The following is a 24,857-nucleotide window of genomic DNA, read 5'->3' on the forward strand; positions in this document are numbered from 1 at the left end:
TTGTTTCCACAACGACGTACTTTCTACGTCTCAACTGATTCTTTACGTTTGATTTAATATTATTCTTCATAAATTATTATTACTCTGTGTTGAATAAGATTGTCTTATAAAGTAAGATTGAACAGGACCGGTTTTATAAACTACTTGGTAGAACGACTCGTACAATCCATTAAAAAAACTCAATCGAAAATGTTTAAAATCATACAAACATAGGCTAACATACCGTAAACTATATATAGACATAACATGTTTAGAGTTACAGCGCGATACGAAGTACAATCTTAATTTAGAGGCTAATTAAGGCCAAAGTTCGTAGTAGAACGAGATTATTTTATATACAGGGTTCGATCCCAGATCATGACTTCATGAGTACCAACCAGCTAGTCGATATTATTTGCATCACTTTGTATCTTAAAGAGGTCAAATCCCGGTACATCAAGAGGGCGGTCGCGAAACTTGGTATCATAATCACCAAGAGTGAACTCTTTATAGATAGGTGGATGATCTTCAGACACCAACTCTTTTATCGGTCCAAATAACTTTGTAGATGATTGAACACCTTCGAGGAAGAATGCTGTCGATATCCTTGGTCCGACTTGATTTGTAATCGCTCTATGGAAATTACTCTTGAGTTTGTCATTAGACATTATCTGTGTCCAAATTCACAACAACATCATCAGAGCTTTAATTCCAAAATGCTTTGTGTCAGCTAACATAAATCACTATTTGAAACCGTCTAAGATATCCAATAGGGCTCCATAATATACGGGAATTTAAGTAAAAAGTTTAAAAAAACATCGTAGTATATTTAAATAAAAAATAAAAAAAATGAAGAAACCAACTCTGAACAATTAATTAATTAAGGGAAATGATAAATACAACTCAATGGGTTGTATTTAAGAAACTAAAAAAGGAAATAAATATTTAATATATGCATTAATTGCATTTATTAACGTGTAATTTATTTTCTAATTTATAAATTAAAACCAAATTTAGAAGAATATTAAATTCTTAAATACAACACACTGGTTGTATTTATCATTTCCCATTAATTAAATTTAATTAGATGACGAAAGAAACCTGAAGAATGTCCCCAATGTTGACGACAAAGGCGCCAGGAATCGGGGGAATGTTAACCCATTGATTCTCATGGAAAACTTGAAGACCACCAAGGTTGTCTTGTAGAAGAATAGTGAAAAATGATGGATCAGAGTGTTTGGTGGTTCCGATTGTCAACTCAGGAGCCGGGCAAGCCGGGTAATAGTGGTTCACTAGGTACCATCCTTGGGTACATTGCGTTTCGTCTTTTAGATAACTTGGTTCGAGTCCAAGTCCCATGGATAACAATTCTAGTAAAGTCTCACTTAGTTTGAGTACATGTTCTATGTAGTTCATCATCACATCCCTGTAATCGCCAAATCATCGTATTTAACGAATAATATTAATTCAAACGTTAAGTAGAATTAGAGCTGGCAAAAGTTGACCCGACCCGACCCGGCCAAAACCCGACCCGACACAACCCGAAAACCGAACTGATCCGACCCGAACCGACCCGATAACCAATAGCATCCTTATTTTTTCCAACCCGGACCTGACCTGATCCGACCCGACCCGATATTTTCTCAAACCGATAGATGACCCGATAATGAACTATCTTAATAATGGTTTAAATAACACCAAATTGACATTCGTCTTAATTATTTTCACTTAAAACTACAATTAATACACATACCCATTATTTAAACATAAAATAACCATCTAAAACTAAATATATAAGATAAAATATATGCTGATAATCTGACCCGGCAATGACCCGACCCGACTTGCCACCTATTGATGACCCGACCCGAAGATGATCGACATGAACCGAACCGACCCGAACCCGTCACTGACCCGACATAACCCGAAGCCGAAATGACCCGACCCGAGTGACCCGATTGCCACCTCTATGTAGAATTACATAACTTAAGGCTATATACATCTTATCTCAAGGGATCGGACAGATGTATACAGCCTTACCTTATGTACAAGACATAAAAATTGCTTAAGAACTTAAAACGAAAGTTTTGTTGAGAATTATTGCATAAATACCTGCAAAATTCGGGTATCTGATTGGGATCGAAAAAACCAGGATAAGAATTAACAAGCGCAAAAGTATCCCTCCAATTCGCAGCCCTCGAAACATAAAGATCATAGTTACTCCCATACACAACACATTTCATCAAATCACCGCGAGAGTAAAACATTTTCTTAACCTCGACATCTTGTTCATGAAACATTTGATTCCCCTGCAGCGTCTTCTCGAGTACTTCAAGTGGAATTCCATGATCGACGACTTGAAAAAATCCCCATTTTTCCGATGCATGTAAAACTTGTTTAACAATCTTGTCTCGAACATCTTTACTTTCAATCCCTTGTAAACTTATAACCGGAACTTGGAGATTAACACATGGGATTTCGTGTTCTTTAGAGAGCTCATCTTCGGGTCTAATGAAAATCCTTGGAACGGTTTTCAAACCCGAATCAACGAGTCCCTTAACACCCATCTTTGTTTCGTCGAAAGCCTTGAGTTCCTTTTTTCGGTCATACTCTTCATTGCTTACTGTTCCCATTTTTAGTTCACTTATTATTACTTACACAATCTTAAAACAACCGTATACACGGAGTATTTTATACCGTATATATTGTACTCCTATTATTGTTGAAGATAGTAACAAACTAATATGGACCTACCTTATTTATGTGATTCATATATTACAGATAGACACAAGTGGTGGAACTGGACATTATCAGGACAGTGACGTACACCTAATTGCAATAATACTCGCCCTCGTTTTCTCATGATATATTGGTGTAATACTTTCCTTAATTGGCTCCTTATCATGTGTCTATTGGGCACATGATAAAAAAAACCCATCTTATAATATACTTGTTTGTACCAGCTGAAATTTTTCGCTCCCTAAGTATAATTTCTGGCTCCGCCACTGATCAAAGTGTATAAAGTTATCGTAAGTAAACCTTAAGGCGATGAAGATGTCGCCCCCTCACTTGAATGCCCATTGGGCTATGCTGAAATTCACGAACGAAGATGTCGCCCCCTCACTTGAATGCCTATTGGGTGTTAGAATAGGAAAGTCAAAGCATTGTATAGCTTATTAGCTTGTATAGGAAAGTCAACAATAGTATAGTTTGTATATAAGCACTTGTACAGTTGTAATTATACACGATGATATCAATACAATATTCACCTTTTATTTACCTTTCTCTCTCTAAAACTACTTCTCTTTCTAGTCTGTTACAACTTCATCATCATCTTCTTCAAGCTTAACAAACATTCATCAATGGAGGATTTCACCATGGAATCTTTCATGGTATCAGAGCAGGAATAATTCCTGTCTCTTTTACTTTTATAGCCTCTTCCGTTTCCGCGTCTCTCCTTTTCATTCGATCATAATTACAGAAAACCCTAAAAATTAGTTCGTCACATTTTGCTTCGATTTTCGCTACGATTCTCTCAAAAAAAAAATCAATCAAAAAAATTGAATTTTCGTGTTCTTTTTCTTCTTTATTTGCATCTCAACATTCAATTACTTGTTGTTTTACTCTTAAATCAGATCACTCTTGATTTTCCCCAAATTCTAGGGTTCTTCGATAAAATTCCAGAAAATCGCACAATTTATCAACGATGCCTACAGAAACTCCAATTACTCCTGCGAGTCCTTTCTATGTTAGCAATACTGATGTTCTTGCTACAAAACTCGTCACAAATGTCTTTGACGGCACAGGTTTTAATGGTTGGAAGCGAGGCATGACGATTGCGCTTTCGGCGAAGAATAAATTAGGATTCGTTGACGGATCTCTCCCGAAGCCTCAATCTACTGATACAAATGCAAAGATTTGGCAGCAATGCAATGATCAGGTGTTCACATGGATTCTCAACTCACTTTCTCCGGAGATCGCAGCCTCCGTTCTCTACTCAGCATCAGCAAAGGTAGCTTGGGAAGAACTTGAAGGAAGGTACGGTCAATCGAATGGTGCACAGTTATACGGTACTCAAAAGAAATTGAATGATTTTGGCCAAGGTAATGAAAGCATTTCTGGTTATTTTACTAAAATGAAATCATTTTGGGATGAAATCGATGCTATGGGGCTCAATCCGAGCTGTTCCTGCACTTGCACATGTGGTGCATCTCTAAAGCGCATCAAATTCCTAGAAGATCAGCGTACTGTGAAGTTTTTAATGGGTCTCAATGAATCTTACAACGTTATTCGAGGAACTATCTTGCTGCAAAATCCACTTCCTCCATTGTCTGTTGTTTATAATCTTTTGCTGCAAGAAGAAAGGCAACGAGAAATTCACCATGAGACACAATTTCAGACCGACTCTGCTTCTTTTTATGCAAGGAATTCCAAGCCTTTTTATCCACGACAACCTCACAGAGATATGCATCCCAAAGGTCAATTCTTTCCGCCTAAGGGTCCTTATCCAAAGAATCAGTACACTTCAAATCCATACCACTTGAATTCTCAGTACAATTCTGGTAATAAACAAGAGTTCAAGGGTACCACTGAAAGCAATGACACAAAATGGTGCAACTACTGCAAAAAGCCAGGCCACTTAATCAATGTTTGTGGCAGATTAGAGTACAATAACAGAAAGCGATTCGCTAATGCTGCACAAGGAGATGATTCTGCCGGTCCTTCAAACACCTCTGATGGTTTCACTCCAGGAATGTTCAACCAAATGCAACATGCTCTCCAACACAATCAGCCTACTGATAATACTGCTGTCTCTGCGAACTTTGCTGGTAACACTTCTTTCTCTAATATGTCTTTTGCTTGTTTTAATTCTTGGATTTTAGATACGGGTGCAAGTGATCATATGTGTGGAAATAAGAATCTGTTTTCTACTATTAAAAATGTACCCCTTCCTTACTCCATTTCTTTGCCTAATGGTGAACATACGACCATTAACACCATAGGTGATGTCCCAATTTCATCAGATATTGTCTTGAAAGATGTTCTATATGTTCCCTCTTTTAAATTCAATCTTCTCTCCATTTCTAGACTAGCTAAACAATTAAACAAAACTATCAGCTTTACTCCTGAATTTTGCTGTGTGCAGGGCTCTTCTACGAAGATGCCTCTAATTCTTGGTAAACAACACAAGAATCTCTACTTCCTCAAGAATAGTTCTCCCACTGCTAGTTTGTTTTCTCATTCAAATGCTGTAATTTTTTCTGATTCTGCTGAGATATGGCATTCTAGATTAGGCCATCTTCCATTGTATAAACTCAAGCATTTCCCATTTTGTAAGATTTCTACAATAAATGAAAATAAAATTCATACTTGTTCTATTTGTGCAAAAGCCAGACAACATAGATTTTCCTTTCCAGACAGTCATATTCAAACCAGTAAACCATTCCAATTAATTCACATTGACCTTTGGGGTCCCTACCATATTCAAACCTATAATGGTTACAAGTACTTCATCACCATTGTAGACGATTTTACAAGAACCACATGGACACATCTCATGACTTGTAAAAGTAATGCCTTCAATTTTATCCAGAACTTCCTTAGCTTTGCCAAAACTCAATTCAATGCTACTGTTCAAATAATAAGGTCTGACAATGCCCTTGAATTAGGATCTAGCAATTTTGGTAAAGATTTCCTTTCTCATAGTGGAATCCTCCATCAAACCTCATGCTTTCACACACCCCAACAAAATGGTGTTGTTGAAAGGAAACACAAACACCTTCTTGAAACAGCTAGAGCACTAATGTTTCAATCTAATCTACCTAAGAAGTATTGGGGGGAGTGTGTTCTTACAGCCACATATATTATTAACAGACTACCAACCAAAATCCTCAACAATAAAAGTCCTTATGAACTCCTCTTCCAGAAACCACCCAACTTATTGCACATGAGATCTTTTGGGTGCCTTTGTTATGCAACCACACCCAAACCAGGGAGGGATAAGTTTGCTCCAAGAGCAATTCCCTCAGTCTTTCTAGGTTATCCATTTGGTAAGAAAGCCTATAAAATCCTTGATCTTGAGTCCAAAACCATTATAATCTCCAGAGATGTAGTATTCCATGAGAACATTTTTCCTTTTCTCAAAGATTCATATGACAATACTTGCATGATTCCTTCACCCATAAATGATTCTTCTACCCCTGCTACACCTGATTTTGTTCATTCTGATAACAACAATTCCAATGTTTCTTCTTCAAATTCAGATTCTCCTATTCCTCAAAATCCAACTGCTTCCATCACTCCAAATACTAACTCTTCCATTCCTTCTATTAGACATTCTACTAGGGTTTCTCAACCACCATCTTACCTGAAAGATTTTCATTGTTCTTTGCCTAAAACCCATACCCATGCAGCTTCTTGTGTTCACACTCTCACATCTCTTTGCATTCCTGAGACACACCATCACATTCAAACTTTTTGTTGCCAAACCCAAACGGATTCTTCTCCACATACTTGTAATTTGCATCCTGTGTCAGAACCTGTGAATTATGAACAGGCAATTGCATATCCTGAGTGGGAAGCTGCCATAGCAGCTGAATACTCAGCTCTTGAGGCTAACAGTACTTGGAAACTGATGCCTCTACCTCCAGGCAAGAAAGCTATTAGTTGCAAATGGGTTTTTAAAATTAAACATAAGGCAGATGGGTCCATTGAGAGGTACAAGGCACGACTTGTTGTCAAAGGATATACCCAAAAAGAGGGCATAGATTATACAGAGAGTTTTTCTCCAGTTGTTAAGATGACCACTATAAGAAGTCTTATTGCTGTTGCTCTTAAGAAAAATTGGGAAATGAGACAATTAGATGTTAACAATGCTTTTCTTCATGGGGATTTACATGAGGAAGTGTACATGAAACCCCCACCTGGTCTAGTCACATCTCACTCCAATGTTGTCTGCAAGCTCCAAAAGTCTCTATATGGACTCAAGCAAGCTTCGAGGCAATGGTATGCTAAGCTTAGTTCTGCCTTGAGATCTAGAGGGTATCTTCAGTCTTTGAATGACTACTCCCTTTTTCATAAGACTGTTGGTCTCACCCGGGTTTATGTGGGTGTTTATGTGGATGACATTCTCATAACTGGTGATAATGCTTCTGAAATGGATGATTTGATGAGTTACCTCAATGATGCTTTCAAGATCAAGGATCTTGGTACCTTACACTATTTTTTAGGATTGGAATTTCTCAAGGTTTCAAATGGTCTTGCAATTACACAAAGTAAGTATGTTAATGAGCTGTTAACTGAGTTTGATTGTCTCGACAAAGGTACTGTTTCTAGCCCTCTTGACAACTCAGTTAAGATTTCCAAAGACTCAGGTGTTCTCCTTTCTGATCCTTCCTTATATAGAAGGCTAATCGGCAAACTGAATTTCCTCACCCATACCAGGCCTGATATTTGCTTTGCCATACAGTTGTTAAGTCAATTTTTATCCGCACCCACTGATATTCACTGGTCAGCAGCCATACATGTCTTAAAATATATTGCCAAGGCACCAACTCAAGGTATTTTCCTGAATGATAATGCTGATTTTTCTCTTCAAGCCTTTTGTGATGCAGACTGGGCATCATGTCCAGACAGTAGGAGGTCAGTGAGTGGTTTTGTTGTGATGTTGGGTGGTAGTCTTATTTCCTGGAAATCAAAGAAACAACAGACAGTTTCCCTCTCCTCTGCAGAAGCAGAATACAGGTCTATGCGCCGGTTGACTGCTGAACTTGCTTGGCTGACTAGGCTCCTTGCTGAATTAGGGGTAGCCAATATCACTCCTGTCCCTATCAAATGTGATAGTCAAGCAGCAATACACATCGCAAGAAATCCCGTCTTTCATGAACGCACAAAACACGTTGATCTTGACTGTCATTTTGTGAGGGAACAACTTCAGGCTGGTTTGATTACATTGTCATATATACCAACTGCCTCCCAACCTGCTGATATGTTTACCAAGTCTCTCACTGGGATTCAGCACAATTATCTTCTTCACAAGTTGGGTGTGTCTTCTCCACCCTCCAACTTGAGGGGGGATGTTAGAATAGGAAAGTCAAAGCATTGTATAGCTTATTAGCTTGTATAGGAAAGTCAACAATAGTATAGTTTGTATATAAGCACTTGTACAGTTGTAATTATACACGATGATATCAATACAATATCCACCTTTTATTTACCTTTCTCTCTCTAAAACTACTTCTCTTTCTAGTCTGTTACAACTTCATCATCATCTTCTTCAAGCTTAACAAACATTCATCAATGGAGGATTTCACCATGGAATCTTTCATTGGGCTATGCTGAAATTCCACTTCGTGAGTTGCCAGGATGATTTGAACCTGTGACTGACTTTTGGTCATAAGTAAGGGCTCTGATACCATGATAGAACCAAAACCTTAAGGTGATATTTGAGGCCCTACTATTGTATTTATATTCTATCACATAGTATTCACAAATTACAGAATAAAACGTCTATTTACGGTGTGAAACGGTTCTTTTATTATTGGTTAAACGCTCGTTTATTAATATCAACAAATGAGCGTTTCTATACAGAGTTCATAAAACAACTGTCTCTTGCTATAAAACTAATACGCAAGTTTTTCGTGTTGAAAAGGATGAATTGTTTGTTATTGTACCCGTTTTGTTATATTCCTGTTTCTTATGAATTTTCTGGGACCCTACTCTCTGTAGGTCTCTGGGATTTATCCCTTCTGTTAATCAAAAAAATAAAACGGTCTTGCATGATAATATTATTGCTCAGTATTACGGACCACTTCGTATTACCTAGCAATTGAAGAGTTGCAAGGTGTTGTACGTATGTAAAAAAAATGGTCGTATAAGTTTAATCTTTTTTTGTCGCCAATTAATACTTAAAATACATATACAAACGAAGAAGTTTGTAAAACTCATAGTCTCATACAAACCTTAATTTATACCGAGTACAAACAAACGAAGAAGTTTGTAAAACTCATACAAACCTTAATTTATAGTAGTAGGAGATTATACTTTATATATGTGTCTCTTATAGTCAGCTCGGCAATTCCTTATTGTTCCGTTGTTTTAGTGCTGACAGGTTTCGAACCCAGATCATGACTTCTTGAGTAGAACCAACTAGGCTACTACCTAGTCGACAATTGCGTGATTTTCTAGCTTTAAGAGGTCGAATGTAGGTACATTTAGTGGGCGGTTACGGAATTGAGTGTCAAAATCGCGGAGAGTGAAGTCTTTATAAGCACAAGGATGATCTTCAGACACCAACTCTTTAATGGGTCTATATAACTTTGTAGACGATTGATCACCTTCGAGGAAGAACGCTGTTGAAATCCTCGGTCCGACTAGATTTGCAGTCACTCTGTGGTAAGTACTCTTGAGCTTGTCATTGGATATCATCTGCATTGAAATTCACAACCGTAAGATTAAAATCTATACACATGCAGCGAGTCTTGTACTCCCTCCATTTTTTAATATATGACGTTTTGCTTTTTCGAGGCGAGCCTTTGACTTTAATATTTACAAAAATATATTTGGTAAAAAATTATAAAAATTATACCATTAAATTCTTTATGAACAACTCTTTCATATGAGTATACATATCAGTATATTTAAGCATATAATTTGAGAGATATTGAAGAGAGAAGTGTGTGTCTCGAAATGTGAGAAAGTCATATATAGAAAAATAGAGGGAGTATAAGACAGTCTTACATATAGATGACAAAATTAAGAAACCTGAAGAATGTCCCCAATGTTGACGACAAAGGCGTCAGGAATCGGGTTAACGTTAACCCATTGATTCTCATAGAGAACTTGAAGCCCACCAATTTGGTCTTGGAGTAGAATGGTGAGAAATGCCGGGTCAGAGTGTTTGCTCGTAGCCAGTGTCAGTTCCGGAGCAGGGCAAGGAGGGTAGTAGTGGTTCACAAGGTACCATCCTTTGTTGCATTCCATTTCTTCTTTTAGATAACTTGGTTCGAGTCCTAGTCCCATCGATAGCAACTCTAGTAAAATATCGCTTAGTTTTAGTATCTGTTCTATGTAGTCCATCATCGCATCCCTGCAATTGCCAAATCGTCGTATTTAACAAACAAGATTATTTGATCAATGTTAGCTATTTTAGCTGGTATAAATAATGTCACTATTTAGTGGTAGGTGTCATGTCCTGAATTGAAAACCGTCAGCATTGAAACTGCCTTTACGACTCTTTCAATAACAAAAGAAAAGACTAACAAAAACTGTGTGTCGAGAATTACATAAATACCTGCAGTTGCCAAATCGTCGTTTAACAAACAAGATTAATTCAGATGTTAGCTATTTTAGCAGGCCTGGTATAAATAATGTCACTATCTAGTGGTAGGTCATGTCCTGAATTGAAAACTGTCAGCATTGAAACTGCATTTACGACTCTTTTAATAACAAAGGAAAAGACTAACAAAAAATGTGTCGAGAATTACATAAATACCTTCAGTTGCCAAATCGTCGTTTAACAAACAAGATTAAATCAGATGTTAGCTATTTTAGCTGATAAAATGTCACTATGTCGTGGCAGGTCATGTCCTGAATTGAAAATCGTCAAAAGAAAAAGCTAACAAAAAACTGCGTCGAGAATTACATAAATACCTGCAGAGTTTGGGTATGTCACTGGGATCGAAAAAACCAGGATACGAGTTAACAATCGCCACAGTATCCCTCCAATTAGCAACCCTTGAATTGTAAAGATCATAATTAACCCCATAAGAAACCGATTTCATTAAATCGCGAGAATAAAACACTTTCTTAACCTCAACATCTAGCTCATGAAACATTTTATTCCCTTGCAACATTTTTTCAAGTACTTGAAATGGAATTCCATGATCAACTACTTGAAAAAATCCCCATTTTTCCGATGCATATAAAACTTGCTTAACAATCTCGTCACAAACATCTTTGTTATCGATACCTTGTAAACTTATAACCGGAATTTGGAGATCATCAACACAAGGAATTTCATGTTCTTTAGAGAGTTCATCTTTGGGTCGAATAAACATCCTTGGAACGGTTTTTGAACCCGAATCAACGATTCCTTTTACACCCGTCCTCGCTTCATCGAAGGCCTTAACTTCCTTTTGTCTATCATACTCATCACTAACTTTTTCCATTTTTATAATTTTAGTTTCTACTACTTCTACAATGCTTACTTCCAATTTATGATATGTATACAGTATATATTGTTGATGATAAGTAACTAACAACTAATAATGGACCCACCTTAGTTATGAAGGCGGCTTGGACACATAAGAAGTGACAAATTTGACTACAGTCCGTTTTTCTTAAGACCATTGCTTTTGGTCTGAAATAAGACGGGTAACATGTTATCATTTTACAATAAAATGTTATTATTTTCTGATAACATGTTACCATTATTATTCACCTCTAGTCATAACATTTTGTGAATTAATTGGTTACATTTTCTTAAAAAATGGCAACATTTTATCCGTCTGACAAATAAGACGAAAAGTGTCCGTTTGAAACAAGAATTTGTGATTTGCAGTCCGTTTTTCTTAAGATCATTGCTTTTGGTCTGAAATAAGACGGGTAACATGTTATCATTTTACAATAAAATGTTGTTATTTTCTGATAACATGTTACCATTATTGTTCACATCATTTTCAGGGTAAAAAATGACACCTCTAGTCATAACATTTTGGAATTAATTGGTTACATTTTCTTAAAAAATGGCAACATTTTATCCGTCTGACAAATAAGACGAAAAGTGTCCGTCTGAAACAAGAATTTGTGATTTGACTATATTTCTGTCTCTAACTTATCTTTGTTTCCACAAACGTATTCTCTCTGTCTCCACTGCTCCTTTACGTTTGATTAAAGTCCCCGAATAACTTAGATAAAACTGTATACCCACTCTGAGACTACCTACTTGCAGTGGTGGAGCTAAGGACTAAGGAGGGACTAACAGGGGCGTCTCCCCCACCCCCCACCACCACGCACTGCTTGAATCCTGGCTCCGCTACTGTTGGCCACTTGTATCTGTCTTGTCTCCACACACAACACATTGTACATGGATTTGACAATAAAATCGACTACTCGATCGTACTTTTTTTGTAGGCAAATTCTCGTTTAAGGTAGATATATCCATCTTAACCTTAAAACGGGTCAAATATGTTATGTAAAAGGAATAAGACAAAAACATAATACATTGGGAAAAAACAAAAGTGTTCCGGGTGAAAATCCAGAGCAGATGTTTGATACCACTCGTAGCTAGTTGAATGATGTCCTTGCTAGAATCCTTCCTGCGTTCTCCTGAAACGATGAACAAACTGAGGGCTCGGCTTTGGCCGAGCGTACTCACTCCGACGCTCAAGTCAGTAAACTTAGAGAGGTAAGTTGTTGTTACTTGGCTAAGAGTGTATTGTAGAGAGATAAGGAAGATATTACCAGATGAATAGTGGTTATTAGGTCAATTTTGTGGATCCTTTCCTCAATGAAGGTTGAGGAGTATTTATAGGCATTCACCTTTTGTCACGTAGTGGCCAAGTGGCCAAGTGACTCATTAGGTGGAAAGACCGTTGTACCCTCGGCCGATGGACCTGTGGTAGGCTCGCCGAGGGTCTTGGATATGAGTACGCGGATATGTGTCCCGGCTGGCTAGTTGTCTGGCCGAGACCCAGGTGACAGGCCGATGGATTGTATCGGCTAGGCTGTCTAAGTCGTTGACTTTGCTATGGATACCCTTGACCTTGCTCAATATGTTGACTTGGTCAGCGGTGCAGAATATGCCCCATCAATTTGCCCCCAGCGTAGTCTATGCCGTGGCATGGGCTCCGATGTATGTTGAGCGTATATTCTGCGCAAGTATTTTGCAAAAATTTTCTGCGTCGGCTTCTTCTGATGCATCGGCTTGATCATTCGTAGGCCTACCGTATCCCCCCTCCACATGGATGCGTAAAGGGTATCCGATGTGGGAAAGAATGATGATGTCGGCCGAGACCAGGGCTGTGAGTGCCGGTTATTTCTGATTGCCCCCGGCCGGTGCTTCATGGCTTGGTCGATCATGTGGCCGGCGGAGAGCGGGTGCTTAGGAATTTGCTGAGGGAGATGAACAGGCGAATAGATGTGAACGGGCGTGTTGAATACGCTTGGTCACTGTAGTATTGATTGACATTTTACTGTTGCGACGATTGACATTCCATGGTTGCATGTCTGACACGTGTCTGCTTGCTGATTGGTTGACGCTTCATGGGCTGTGCCCTGATTGGTCTTTCTTCATGGGCTTTTTACTATAAATAGGGCAGTTATTCCGTGATTTTGGCCATTACTTTTATTTCCTCAAATTTTTCGAAAATTTTCTCCCAAAATCTTCATCTCTTTAAACTTTCAAAGGTCTTCGATCCGGCGAGCGTGTTTCTTTAAGGTAATCAAACAACTTTTCTTTTACTTCGTTGGTAATTTGTTGTGAACATGTCTTCTGCTGATGCTGGACCCAGTAAACCTGCGTCGGGGGGCCCTAGGTCTCCTTCTCCTGAAGTTGATCCTCAAATTCTTGAGGAATGGGAGGACTCTGATTCCTATGGCGAATTTGGTGATGACTTTGGTGATGACGAAGAATGGTCTCGTCCTAGTGAGGGGAGACAGTATGTCATGGACCACGGCTATGTCTGTAAAATCCGCCTTGACCGTGCTTGGTCCCACAAGTTTGCTAGTTGCTCTGGCGGGAAACTTTTCGAGGGCCATTTTTTCTTTGGAAGGGGATATGAAATTGCCATCCCCGAGGAGGGTCAGGCCGTCTGTTGTCCCCCACCGGGCTATACCGGTGTGTATATGAGGCATTTGGAGTACGGCCTCCGGTTCCCTCTGAATGGGTATGTTATGGCCATAATAAAAGCCATGAACGTCGCCGTGGCCCAACTGCATCCGTCGGCTATGAGGACCATAATCGGTTTTGTTTGGCTTTGTCTCTTCAAGGGAGAGGCTCCAACGGTGAATTTATTCCGCCGGCTTCATTATCTCAAACCATCACTATCTGGCCGCGCCGGATGGTACAGTGTGCAGGTGGAGCAGGGTTATGTCTCTGTTGACAAACTTTCCTCTTGCAAGGGCTGGCAAGACCGGTGGGTGTACGTTAAGGTGCCGGATGACTATCCGCTGCCTCGTTCCTTCCAGCACCGAGTCAATTTGCGGTGTGAGACACAGGCGGAGCATGACAGATGGGTCACTCGGAAGCACCTTAAGATGGACGCCAGCAAGGTCCTTCTCACGGAGGATGAGAAGCTGGCGATGAGGCTTTTTGAGGTGGACAGGAGTGGGGTGTCGAAAAGATGGATTCCCCCGACGCAGATCATCCTTCAGGATGAGCCGCTCTGCCACGTCGGCCTCATACCGGCCCTAGCACAGGGTGAGTTGGGTCGGTGTGAGGCCCATCGCCGCTCTTAATGCTCTTGTTCCTCGGATTTCGATTCGTTTCTCCTACTTTAACTCTTGCTTTGTTTCTTTCGCAGACTACTTTGGAAAGGACTTGTCTGAGGATTTTCTTCGGAGAATGGGGTTGCACAAAGATGGAACCGTTGCTAATTTGCATCCCAAGGCTTCAGCTCATGACCGCAGGATGTCGCCGAATGATCTTATGGAGCAGCGGCTGAAGGGTTTGAGCAGGGAGGAGGCCCAGGCGAAGGTTATTAGCGGCGTAGTGCGTCGAACGCGGAAAACAGTACCTTCGGCGGCGATCGCTTCGACACCGGCTTCATCTCCTATCCCTCCTCCTAAGAAGAAAGCGGTGGAGGTTGTTGATATCCCTGATGGGGACTCCGATGAGGAGGAATGTTCCCTCATCCGTAAGAGGAAAGGGGCAGCCTCTACTGCTGGCAAGGAAAAGTCTCCTCCGGCCAAGAAGGCCAAGCATGGTACCTATCTAGCTTGTGGCTTAAATTTTAGCCGTGCCATTAGGTGCTCCTGATGACAGGTTTTTGGTAAGTCAATGTTGATACTGACGCTTTAATTGAATTTCTGCAGACCAGCCGCAGTCGGCTTTTGCTCATGTTGGGCAGCAGGCGGAGGGGTCCTCTGCGCAGGTTGGTGATCGGGGTGTCACCGTCAACCCTTCATCCCAGAAGGCTTCCCCCTCCCAGTCGCAGGCTGGTGGTCAAATTGTTACCACCGTCCCTTCATCCCAGAAGGCTTCCGTCTCCCAGCTTATAGAGGAAGGCACGAAGCTAATTAGGGAGCTGGCAAGGTGGAATGTGGCTACCGGTGCTCGTCTTGTGGAGCAGGAGAGAGCCGTGGCTCGAGCTGTTGGCGAGCGTAATGCCACTAAGCAGGTGGCTGTGGCGGCAAAGCTGGATCTCCTCAAGGAGCGAGAGCTTAGGGGAGATGCCGAGAAGGCGCTCTTGGCTGAGAGAAGACTCAGGGAGGGCGCTGAAAAGGAGGTCCTTGCTGAGAGAGCCAAAGCCGAGGCTGCGGCAGCCGAAGCTGCGAAGCTGCTGGAGAAGGCTCAGGGGCGTGCCGACCTCTATCTCCAGCAGAGGGACGAATCCAGGGACCTGTTTAAGGCCCAAGCGAAGGTGATTCGGGCCAGAGAGGCCATTATCAAGCAGAAAGAGGCGGATGTTGAGATGCTCCAAACCGTCATGCTCCCTAATCTGTGCGCTGAATTCCGGGACCTGGCCGAGGGAGCTGCTAGGGAGGTGATCGGGGAGCTTTTCCCTCTCGATGGTTCCTTCCCGTGGGACAGATATGAGGAGCTGCTTGATGATAAGCTTGCGGCTAAAGAGAAAGCCATGGCGGAGAAGGCCCAGGAGGCGGTGAGGGCGAAGGCTGAGAAGGAGGCGGCCGCGGAGAGAGCTGCTCTTGCTGAGAAGGCTAAGGTGGCCAAGGAGGAAGCTGATAGAATGAGGGCGGCTGATGATGCTGAGGCCAAAGCTGAGGCTGCTAGGGAAGCTGCTGGGTTGCCCACTGAAGAGGATGCGGCTACCGCTGCTGATGGTGAGCAGTGACAGGCGTAGGGGGCTGGCGGTCGTCACCAGGATCACCCGGTGTCCCAGATAGCTTCAGCTCCTCACTAACAACGTGGGCTGCTTGATGAGAACAAGTTTACAGCAGATCTGTTTCAGCTATTCGGGAGCCAATTGTTAAGCCCTTTCCCTCTGTCATCTTTTGGCGCTTCAAATGACTTAAATTGTAGTTTTTGCTTTTCTTTCCTTGTATTTTGTACAACTTTGATAGGTTGTGTTTTGGTTTATCCCTATGGGGACGGCCGTCATCTTCTTTTTCTTCGCCTGTAAACTGTTATTATTAATAAGAGTTCTTCCTTTGCCTTCGGCATGCCGAGGTCTTTACCTTATTATCTTTTTTTTTTTTTTTTTTTTTTTTTTTTTTTTTTTTTGCGTTTTCAATGGTATTGAGTGTTTCCACTTTGCCTCTGGTTTGGCCGAGGTCTTTTCTCGTTTTTGTCCGAGTTGCCCTTTTACGTCATTAATTGAGCGTCTCTTTTTGTTTCCGATGAGGCGGTTTAGAGTGTGTAACTCAAACTGTTTTTAACGTTTTTAAGGCATTTTGATTTTGTTTATCAACTGCGCTGGCCGCGGCTTGTCGCGGTGTCTGCTTTCTGATGGAGACTGCCGCTCTTGTCGGTACGACAGTAAGAGTCGGCGTCCGGATAGTGTGTTACGCGGCGTCTACCACTTTAAGTGACTGCCGAAGCGTCTACTATTTGGGGTGACTGCCACAGCACTACATTCCTTCATGGGGACCGCCGCTCTTGTCTATGACGATGTGTGAGTCAAGGTCCGGATAGTGTGTTACGCGGCGTCTACCACTTTAAGTGACTGCCGAAGCGTCTACTATTTGGGGTGACTGCCACAGCACTACATTTCTTCATGGAGATCACCGCTCTTGTCGAATCGACAGTATGAGACGGCGTCGGTCTTCATTCTTTTAACGACTGCCGCTCTTGTCCAATCGACAGTGTGAGCAGGCGTCGTCGTTTTTACAACGAACGCCGCTCTTATCCAATCGACAGTATGAGACGGCGTCGGCTTCATTCTTTAACGACTGCCGCTCTTGTCCAATCGACAGTGTGAGCAGGCGTCGTCGTTTTTACAACGAACGCCGCTCTTATCCAATCGACAGTATGAGACGGCGTCGGTCTTCATTCTTTAACGACTGCCGCTCTTGTCCAATCGACAGTGTGAGCAGGCGTCGTCGTTTTCACAACGAACGCCGCTCTTATCCAATCGACGTATGAGACGGCGTCGGTCTTCATTCTTTAACGATCGCGCTCTTGTCCAATCGACAGGTGTGAGCGGCGTCGTCGTTTTCTAACGAACGCCGCTCTTATCCAATCGACGATGAGACGGCGTCGGTCTTCATTCTTTAACGATCGCGCTCTTGTCCAATCGACAGTGTGAGCAGGCGTCGTCGTTTTCACAACGAACGCCGCTCTTATCCAATCGACAGTATGAGACGGCGTCGGTCTTCATTCTTTAACGACTGCCGCTCTTGTCCAATCGACAGTGTGAGCAAGCGTCGTCGTTTTCACAACGAACGCCGCTCTTATCCAATCGACAGTATGAGACGGCGTCGGTCTTCATTCTTTAACGACTGCCGCTCTTGTCCAATCGACAGTGTGAGTAGGCGTCGTCGTTTTCACAACGAACGCCGCTCTTATCCAATCGACAGTATGAGACGGCGTCGGCTTCATGATGGCGTCTAGCCTGAAAAATGAACATTTTGATGAAAGACTTGGTCCTTTTTACATTTGATATTAGCATGCGTCGGGGTGCCCACAGCTGTTTTGGGCACCTCCGGCGCTAAACAAGGTCTATTAGTTTCCTAATGCCTTAATAGAGGGATTGCACGCTCTTCCCCCGTCAGCCGTCGGTTGCATCCATAAGGTCGCCCTTTGGTTGTGAGGATGAGCTTTTCCCCTTCTCCGACTGCTTCGCCACTTTGAGGGATTGCATGTTGCATCCTCTCCTCGCGATATCCGGATGTTGACCACCTCGTCCTTCTCGTCTTTGGAGACGAGCTTATGTGCTTCCCCCCGGTCCGAGACATACATTAGTGTCAGGGCCCGGATGGACATCACTGCGTCGGCATCGCTCAGAGTAACCCGGCCTATCAGGGCGTTGTAGGCGGATGAGCCGTCGATGACGACGAACTCGGCTAAGACATTCTTGGCCGCATTCCCCTCGCCGAACATCACCGGGAGTCTGATTGAACCCAGGGGTACCAGGCCAGCCCCGGAGAAGCTGTATAGAGGATGGGAGCAGGGGCTCAAATCCTTGAGTCGTAGGCCGAGGCTGTTAAAGCACTCCCTAAACATGATGTTCGTGTAGGCGCCTGTGTCAATCAGACACCTCTTTACCAGGTGGTTGGAAATGTCCAAGTTGACTACGAGTGGGTCGCTGTGAGGGGCGATGACTCCCTCGTAGTCCTTCCCTCCAATAGTCATATCGGGAATGCTGGAGGCGGGGGTCGCTGTGTTGGGCACAAAGTTGATGGCCTGATACAGCTCGTTCAGGTGCCTTTTGTGCCCATGAGCCGACCCACCGTTCTCGTTACCTCCGATGACTACGTGTATAACTCCTATCCGTTGAAAGACGGATTTCTTATCCGAGCCGCTGGCGTCAGTCTTCTGGCCTTTGGCCACATACTTGTCGAGGCACCCCTTTCGGATTAGCTCTTCGATGGCATTCTTCAGGTGCCGGCAGTTGTCAGTGAGGTGGCCGGCGCAACCGTGGTACTCGCAGTACTGGTTCGCGTCACCGTCTCCTTTTGGCTTGGGAGGCCGTTCCCACTTCCGCCCTCGCTCGCTCGGGCGAAGACACAGGCGGCCGATGCGACCGAGGGGGTTTTGTCATGGTAATGCCTTTGGTAAAACATCCCCGAATTCCCCCCGGCGCCCGTCGAGTCCTGCTTCTTGGCAGATCTATCGGACCGTGACCTGTTCTTGTCACGGCGTTTCTCATCAGACCGCGACCTGTTAGTGTCGCGGCGTCTCTCATCCGGACTGTCATCCCGGCGGCTTGTCTTCTCTGAGGGCTCGGCCTCGCTGGGGCCTACCCAGGTCTTGTGGTAATCTTCCACCTTGATGGCCTGATCGGCCATCTTCCTTGCGGCGTCCAGGCCCAGGCCCCCGTGCTTGATGAGCTCGTCCTTTAAGCTTCCCTTCGGGAGGCCCTTCATTAGTGCGAAAGCCGCTAGTTCGGGGTTGATCTCCCGAATCTGCTGAACTTTGCCGTCGAACCTCTTCACATAGGCTCGCAGAGACTCGCCCTCCTCCTGTTTGATAGTTAGGAGGTCCGATGTTTCCACGGCCCTCCTTTTGTTACAAGAGTACTGGGCCAAGAAGGCGTCCTTTAGGTCGGCGAAACAATATATCGAGCCGTCAGGAAGCCCTTTGTACCAACTCTGAGCCATCCCATGCAGAGTCGTTGGGAAGACTCGGCACCAGACTTCATCGGGCTGCTCCCATACCGACATGTGAGACTCGAAGGCCTCGGCGTGGTCGGTTGGGTCACTCTCTCCTTTGTATGTGAGCGCCGGCAACTTCAGCTTGGGTGGCACGGCGGTGTCTAGGACGTAGTCACTGAGGGGCTGTTTGACCACGTGTCGAATGACTCGCGGCGACCGACTCCTCACATCCCTAGTCCGGCTTCTCTCCTCGTAGCGAGAAGGACTCCTTCTCCGGCTTGGGCTTCTTCTCCGACTCTCCTGAGTCGGGCTTCGCTGGTTCTCCCGGGGTGCGCCTTGTCGATGTTGCGGCGGCGGTGTCCTCTCCCGAGTGCGAGAAGGACTTATGTTCACCACGACCACCCTGGGCTCCTCCGGCGTCTTGATAGGGTTTGCTTCTCCCAGTGCTTCATTCAAATCTCTTGGAGTCACGCCCTGGGCCCTGGTTTTTTGGACGGTTTCCGCCGCTTGTGTCGGCGAGCCTGCGTGAGTTGGTGCACTCCCAATCAGGTCTAGGAGTGTCTTCAGTTTTGCTATGTCAACCACCTGTCCCATGATGGTGACCTGGTTGACGGGCGGCGGTGTGTCCGGTGTTATCGGCATTCCGATTTCCGGTTGGATTACTCCGCCGGTGGAGGGTTGCAATACTCCAGAATGGTGAAACGTATCATCCTGGGGTAGCTCGGTTTCGTCGGTCACGACTATTTCTTGTTGTTTCAACATCTTCTTAGCTTTTGGGGTGGGTTTTTTTTCTTGTGTTTTTGTTTTTGTTGTTTTGGGAATGAATGTGACTAGCTTTTAGTGTCAAGAGTCCCCACAGACGGCGCCAATTGTTCCGGGTGTAAATCCAGAGCAGATGTTTGATACCACTCGTAGCTAGTTGAATGATGTCCTTGCTAGAATCCTTCCTGCGTTCTCCTGAAACGATGAACAAACTGAGGGCTCGGCTTTGGCCGAGCGTACTCACTCCGACGCTCAAGTCAGTAAACTTAGAGAGGTAAGTTGTTGTTACTTGGCTAAGAGTGTATTGTAGAGAGATAAGGAAGATATTACCAGATGAATAGTGGTTATTAGGTCAATTTTGTGGATCCTTTCCTCAATGAAGGTTGAGGAGTATTTATAGGCATTCACCTTTTGTCACGTAGTGGCCAAGTGGCCAAGTGACTCATTAGGTGGAAAGACCGTTGTATCCTCGGCCGATGGACCTGTGGTAGGCTCGCCGAGGGTCTTGGATATGAGTACGCGGATATGTGTCCCGGCTGGCTAGTTGTCTGGCCGAGACCCAGGTGACAGGCCGATGGATTGTATCGGCTAGGCTGTCTAAGTCGTTGACTTTGCTATGGATACCCTTGACCTTGCTCAATATGTTGACTTGGTCAGCGGTGCAGAATATGCCCCATCAAAAAGTTTTGTCCAATGTACCGATGTGGGATGAGATTAACCGTTTTATTATAAAACGGATACCTTCGTCTTAGAAAAGATTAGTTGTTTTTTTGTAATTTTACATTGAATTACTCTTACATTTATTTATTGAACTTTCTTAAATTATTCCTTGCGCAAAAAGTACAACGAGATGCGAAGAAGTAGTTTTCGTCGTTTATTTATGACTTCCTTAGCATTTCTTAGTGAACATTCATCATAGATTCATATCAAAGCCTGAAATGTTGGAGGGCAGAAGTGCCATCGAGTCCTTTGCTTTTGAAGAAGTTAGCATACTCTTTCACTGAGGTTTCGCGGTACCTAGGTGGGTCTGATTCCGAGACTAGCTCTTTGATGGGTCCATAAACTCGAGTTGTGGGCTGATAACCGGTTGTGAAGAAGCTCGCCACCGAGATCCTCGGACCTTTGGAGTTTGATAATACTCTGTGTTCTACACTTTTGAACTTGTCGTTTGTTATCAACTGTAACAAATGTAGTTTAGTACTCTCTCTCATCCAAACCAAAGGTTACATTTGACTTTATTACGTTAATGTGATGTGAAGTTTTAAGTTAAAAGACGGATACTTATGGGTCGGATTTGATCTTGCATTATATCTCGATTATTTCTTAGGCCTGATTAGAGCTGTTCAACGGTGCAGGCCAGCTCGGCCCAGCCCGCATCACTGGTCCGGTTTTTCCTAGCCCAGCCCGCCCCTCTACCCGGGCCGGGCCAGTACCCCAAATTTTCGGCGCAGTCCGGCTTGGCCCGCTAAAACTTCAAAAAAACGCTATATGGGCCGGGGCCGGGCCATAAATTATGGAGCCCAGCCCGACCCCTTTTTAGTGCCGTGCCTGGGCCACAAATTGGAAGCCCAGCCCACCCCTAGCCCAGTGTACACCCCTAGGCCTGATTTGGTACTAATGAGTCGGATTTGGATCTTAAAATTGGACCCCGGCCCATGGATTTGGATATAAACTCGATCTCACAAATCCTAGACTAACTACTCGTGGCCAAAAACTTTTTTTTTGTGTGTAAAGAAAACCCCAAGGGCAATTTTGAAGGGCAATTTTGATGCTGACAGCCGACAGGGTTAAACCAGGTCTTGAGTATCACATCTCATGAGTTTACCAACTAAGCTAATTGACCTCTGCTGGCCAACAAATATGTGAAGAAAAAATTGAAAAGCGGGTAGTTTGGTTTGAATGGGATCGAAAAACTTGCCTGTAAAAGGTCTCCCACATTAATCACAAGAGCTCCAGGAGTAGGAGGAACATCGAACCATTGACCGTCATGCCGGATTTGGAGGCCGCCAATGTGATCTTGCAATAGAATAGTTAAGAAGTCGTAATCAGCGTGTTGAGGGCTTCCCATGGTCAATTCGGGTTGAGGACAAGCAGGATAGTAATGCCCTAATACTTGAAACCCTTCGGTACAATGGATGTCATTTAGATAGATTGGCTTCAATCCTAGTATCTCCGAAAACAGTTCGAATAGTGTCTTTCCTAACTTCAAAACTTGATTTGAGTACTCCATTAATATCTCCCTACATCATGCACGGGCGGACGCAGGAATTTAGTATAAGGGGCACAAAAAAATTCAACACGTTATTGTCCATCTTAAAAAAAAAACATTTTATATTTTGAATTTTTTTCCCCTAAAACTAAAATAGTATGGGGATAAAACTAGACATGTACTCGGGGCGGGCTAGGACCGGGCCGGGCTGGCCAGGGGCGGGCCGAGCTCTCCTGGTCAAACCCGGGCCAGGCCAGGGGAAGGGACGGGCTTGGCCGGGTCGGGCCGGGATATGCTTGGCCAGGACAAGAGGCGGGCTAAGGGCGGGCTAAGGGCGGGCCGGGATATGCTTACCATATTTTTTATTTTTTCTAAAATGGCGGCCCAAGGCCGGGCCAGGCAGGGTTAACGGCGGGCTAAGGTCGGGTCGGGACAGGCCAGGTTGCATAAAATAATGGGCTAGGCCGGGCCGGATCAGCCCGTGCTGATGACCAGCTCTAGTTAAACTGATACTCATAAATATTTATCCCGAAATTCCATGGTGGGCACCTGCCCATCCGGGCCACCGTACCCCTAGATAATCCGCCCCTGCCTACATGTCAATACTCTTGTTATAAAAGCTACTCATTCTGTCTCAGTCATTTGTTTACGTTTTCTTTTTATTGTAGTCAGGGTCTTTTTTAATAAAAGGCCGAAATAAACTACTCGTATTGACTAAGACAGACGAAGAATAAGGAACGAAAGTTAAGCAATGGTTAAAGACACTTACCTACAAGATGTAGGAAGATCATCAAGATTAGGAGGAGAAGGAGCAAAGACACATAAAAAAGTGTCTCTCCAACATGTAGCCGGTCCACTAAACAAATCAAAGTTAGAATTATAAACCATCTTTTTACTATAATCTCTAGTATAGTAACTCTTTTTAACCTCATCATCATCCTCAAAAAACCTCTTAACACCCTCTAACATATCATCCAACACACTTTGTGGAATCCCATGGTTCACCACTTGGAAAAAACCCCATGTGCCTAGAGCATCTTGTACACTCTTAATCGTATCTGTCCTTCGTGTCAGGTTCGTGTCGATCCCACTTAGGTCTATGGTAGGAAAATTCATGGTTGTGTTGAGTGTTTTGGATGATGGTTGACCATTATGTTGGTGGATGAAGATTGGAGGAATGGTGGATATACCGGCATCTACTAGCCCTTTAACACCGGTTTTTTGTTTCATCAAAGGCTTTTAGTTGTGCTAGACGTTCATTATTAGTAGAAACCATGCTTTGTTTTTGTGAATATCAAACTTGGAGTTGAAGTTTATAAAAGAGGACTAGTATGGAAGGAGGATGATAGCAAAAGTGAGAGTTTATAAAATGTGTGTGTGTGTGGAAGGTGGAGGGGGCATGTTAGGCCTCCTTACTTATTTAAATTGATTAAAATACGAGTGCATGACTAAAGTTTTAATATTAAGTCTTCGTGAGAACATGTTGACTCCTCCGCAGCGGGCTTATAGAATTAGATGCATGAGACCGGCCCATAAGCAAGTGAGGTTCCATCCTAAAACCAATTGGTGATAGGAGGAGTAGCTCATTAACTTATAAGCTAGCCTCTTCATTATTATTCTACCGATGTGGGACAATGCCCCTCACACACATATGGAAAGAGACTTCAACAGAACAATTTAATACTCCCTCCAATCCTCTATTTTCTTCCTCTTTAGTTTGGGCACAAGAATTAAGAAATGGAGTATTATATTGATAAAAAGTTGGGTGGGGTTTGGTGATAGGAGAGAGGGATGAATAATTAAGAGTTAAATAATGAATTGTGGGCCACAAATATTAAAGTAAGAAATAAAATAGGATTAAAAGAGTTGGGTGGATGGGGTAATAGGAGAGATGTATGAATAAAATAAGAGTAAAAAGTTACCAAAAATAGAAAGGGGAAGAAAACCTGAATAACCGTTTTAGGAAATAGGGAAGAATATGGTGAATTGGAGGGAGTATGAGATTAGCCTTAATAATACGCTTTGAGACTGTCACCTTGTATATTTTCTAAAGGTACCTTCAAAAATACTCCCTCCAATCCTCTATTTTCTTCCCCTTTACTTTGGGCACAAGAATTAAGAAATGAAATATTATATTGATAAAAAGTTGGGTGGGGTTTGGTGATAGGAGAGAGGAATGAATAATTAAGAGTTAAATAATGAATTGTGGGCCACAAATATTAATGTAAGGAATAAAATAGGATTAAAAGAGTTGGGTGGGTGGGGTAATAGGAGAGAGGTATGAATAAAATAAGAGTAAAAAGTTACCAAAAATAGAAAGGGGAAGAAAACCTGAATAACCGTTTTAGGAAATAGGGAAAAATATGGCGAATTGGAGGGAGTAGAAAATAATTAGTCTCAATTTAAACGGATATATCCGTCTAAAGTGTAGACGAGTCATATATGTTACCACTTTACATAATAAGACAAAGTG

The 24,857-nt window shown here is 43.1% G+C and overlaps 2 protein-coding genes and 1 pseudogene across 2 annotated transcripts; all 3 read right to left on the reverse strand.

Annotated features, from left to right (window-relative positions):
* Positions 1-192: 192 nt before the first annotated feature.
* On the reverse strand, positions 193-2,781 carry LOC141606535 (1-aminocyclopropane-1-carboxylate oxidase homolog). Its single transcript, XM_074425695.1, has 3 exons — positions 2,092-2,781; positions 1,081-1,405; positions 193-650 (listed from the first exon to the last, which is right to left on the reverse strand). The coding sequence occupies exons 1-3, from the start codon at positions 2,610-2,612 to the stop codon at positions 381-383; spliced, it is 1,116 nt and encodes a 371-aa protein (XP_074281796.1). The 5' UTR covers positions 2,613-2,781; the 3' UTR covers positions 193-380.
* A 6,069-nt stretch (positions 2,782-8,850) lies between these two features.
* On the reverse strand, positions 8,851-11,184 carry LOC141606536 (1-aminocyclopropane-1-carboxylate oxidase homolog 1-like). Its single transcript, XM_074425696.1, has 3 exons — positions 10,630-11,184; positions 9,742-10,066; positions 8,851-9,405 (listed from the first exon to the last, which is right to left on the reverse strand). Exons 1-3 carry the CDS (start codon positions 11,145-11,147, stop codon positions 9,139-9,141), a joined length of 1,110 nt encoding a protein of 369 aa, XP_074281797.1. The 5' UTR covers positions 11,148-11,184; the 3' UTR covers positions 8,851-9,138.
* A 9,790-nt stretch (positions 11,185-20,974) lies between these two features.
* LOC141606538 (1-aminocyclopropane-1-carboxylate oxidase homolog 1-like) lies at positions 20,975-23,671 on the reverse strand (annotated as a pseudogene).
* Between the last annotated feature and the right edge of the window lie 1,186 nt (positions 23,672-24,857).

This window comes from Silene latifolia, chromosome 10, assembly GCF_048544455.1.
Source record: "Silene latifolia isolate original U9 population chromosome 10, ASM4854445v1, whole genome shotgun sequence".
In the NCBI taxonomy this organism is placed as follows: Eukaryota; Viridiplantae; Streptophyta; class Magnoliopsida; order Caryophyllales; family Caryophyllaceae; genus Silene; species Silene latifolia.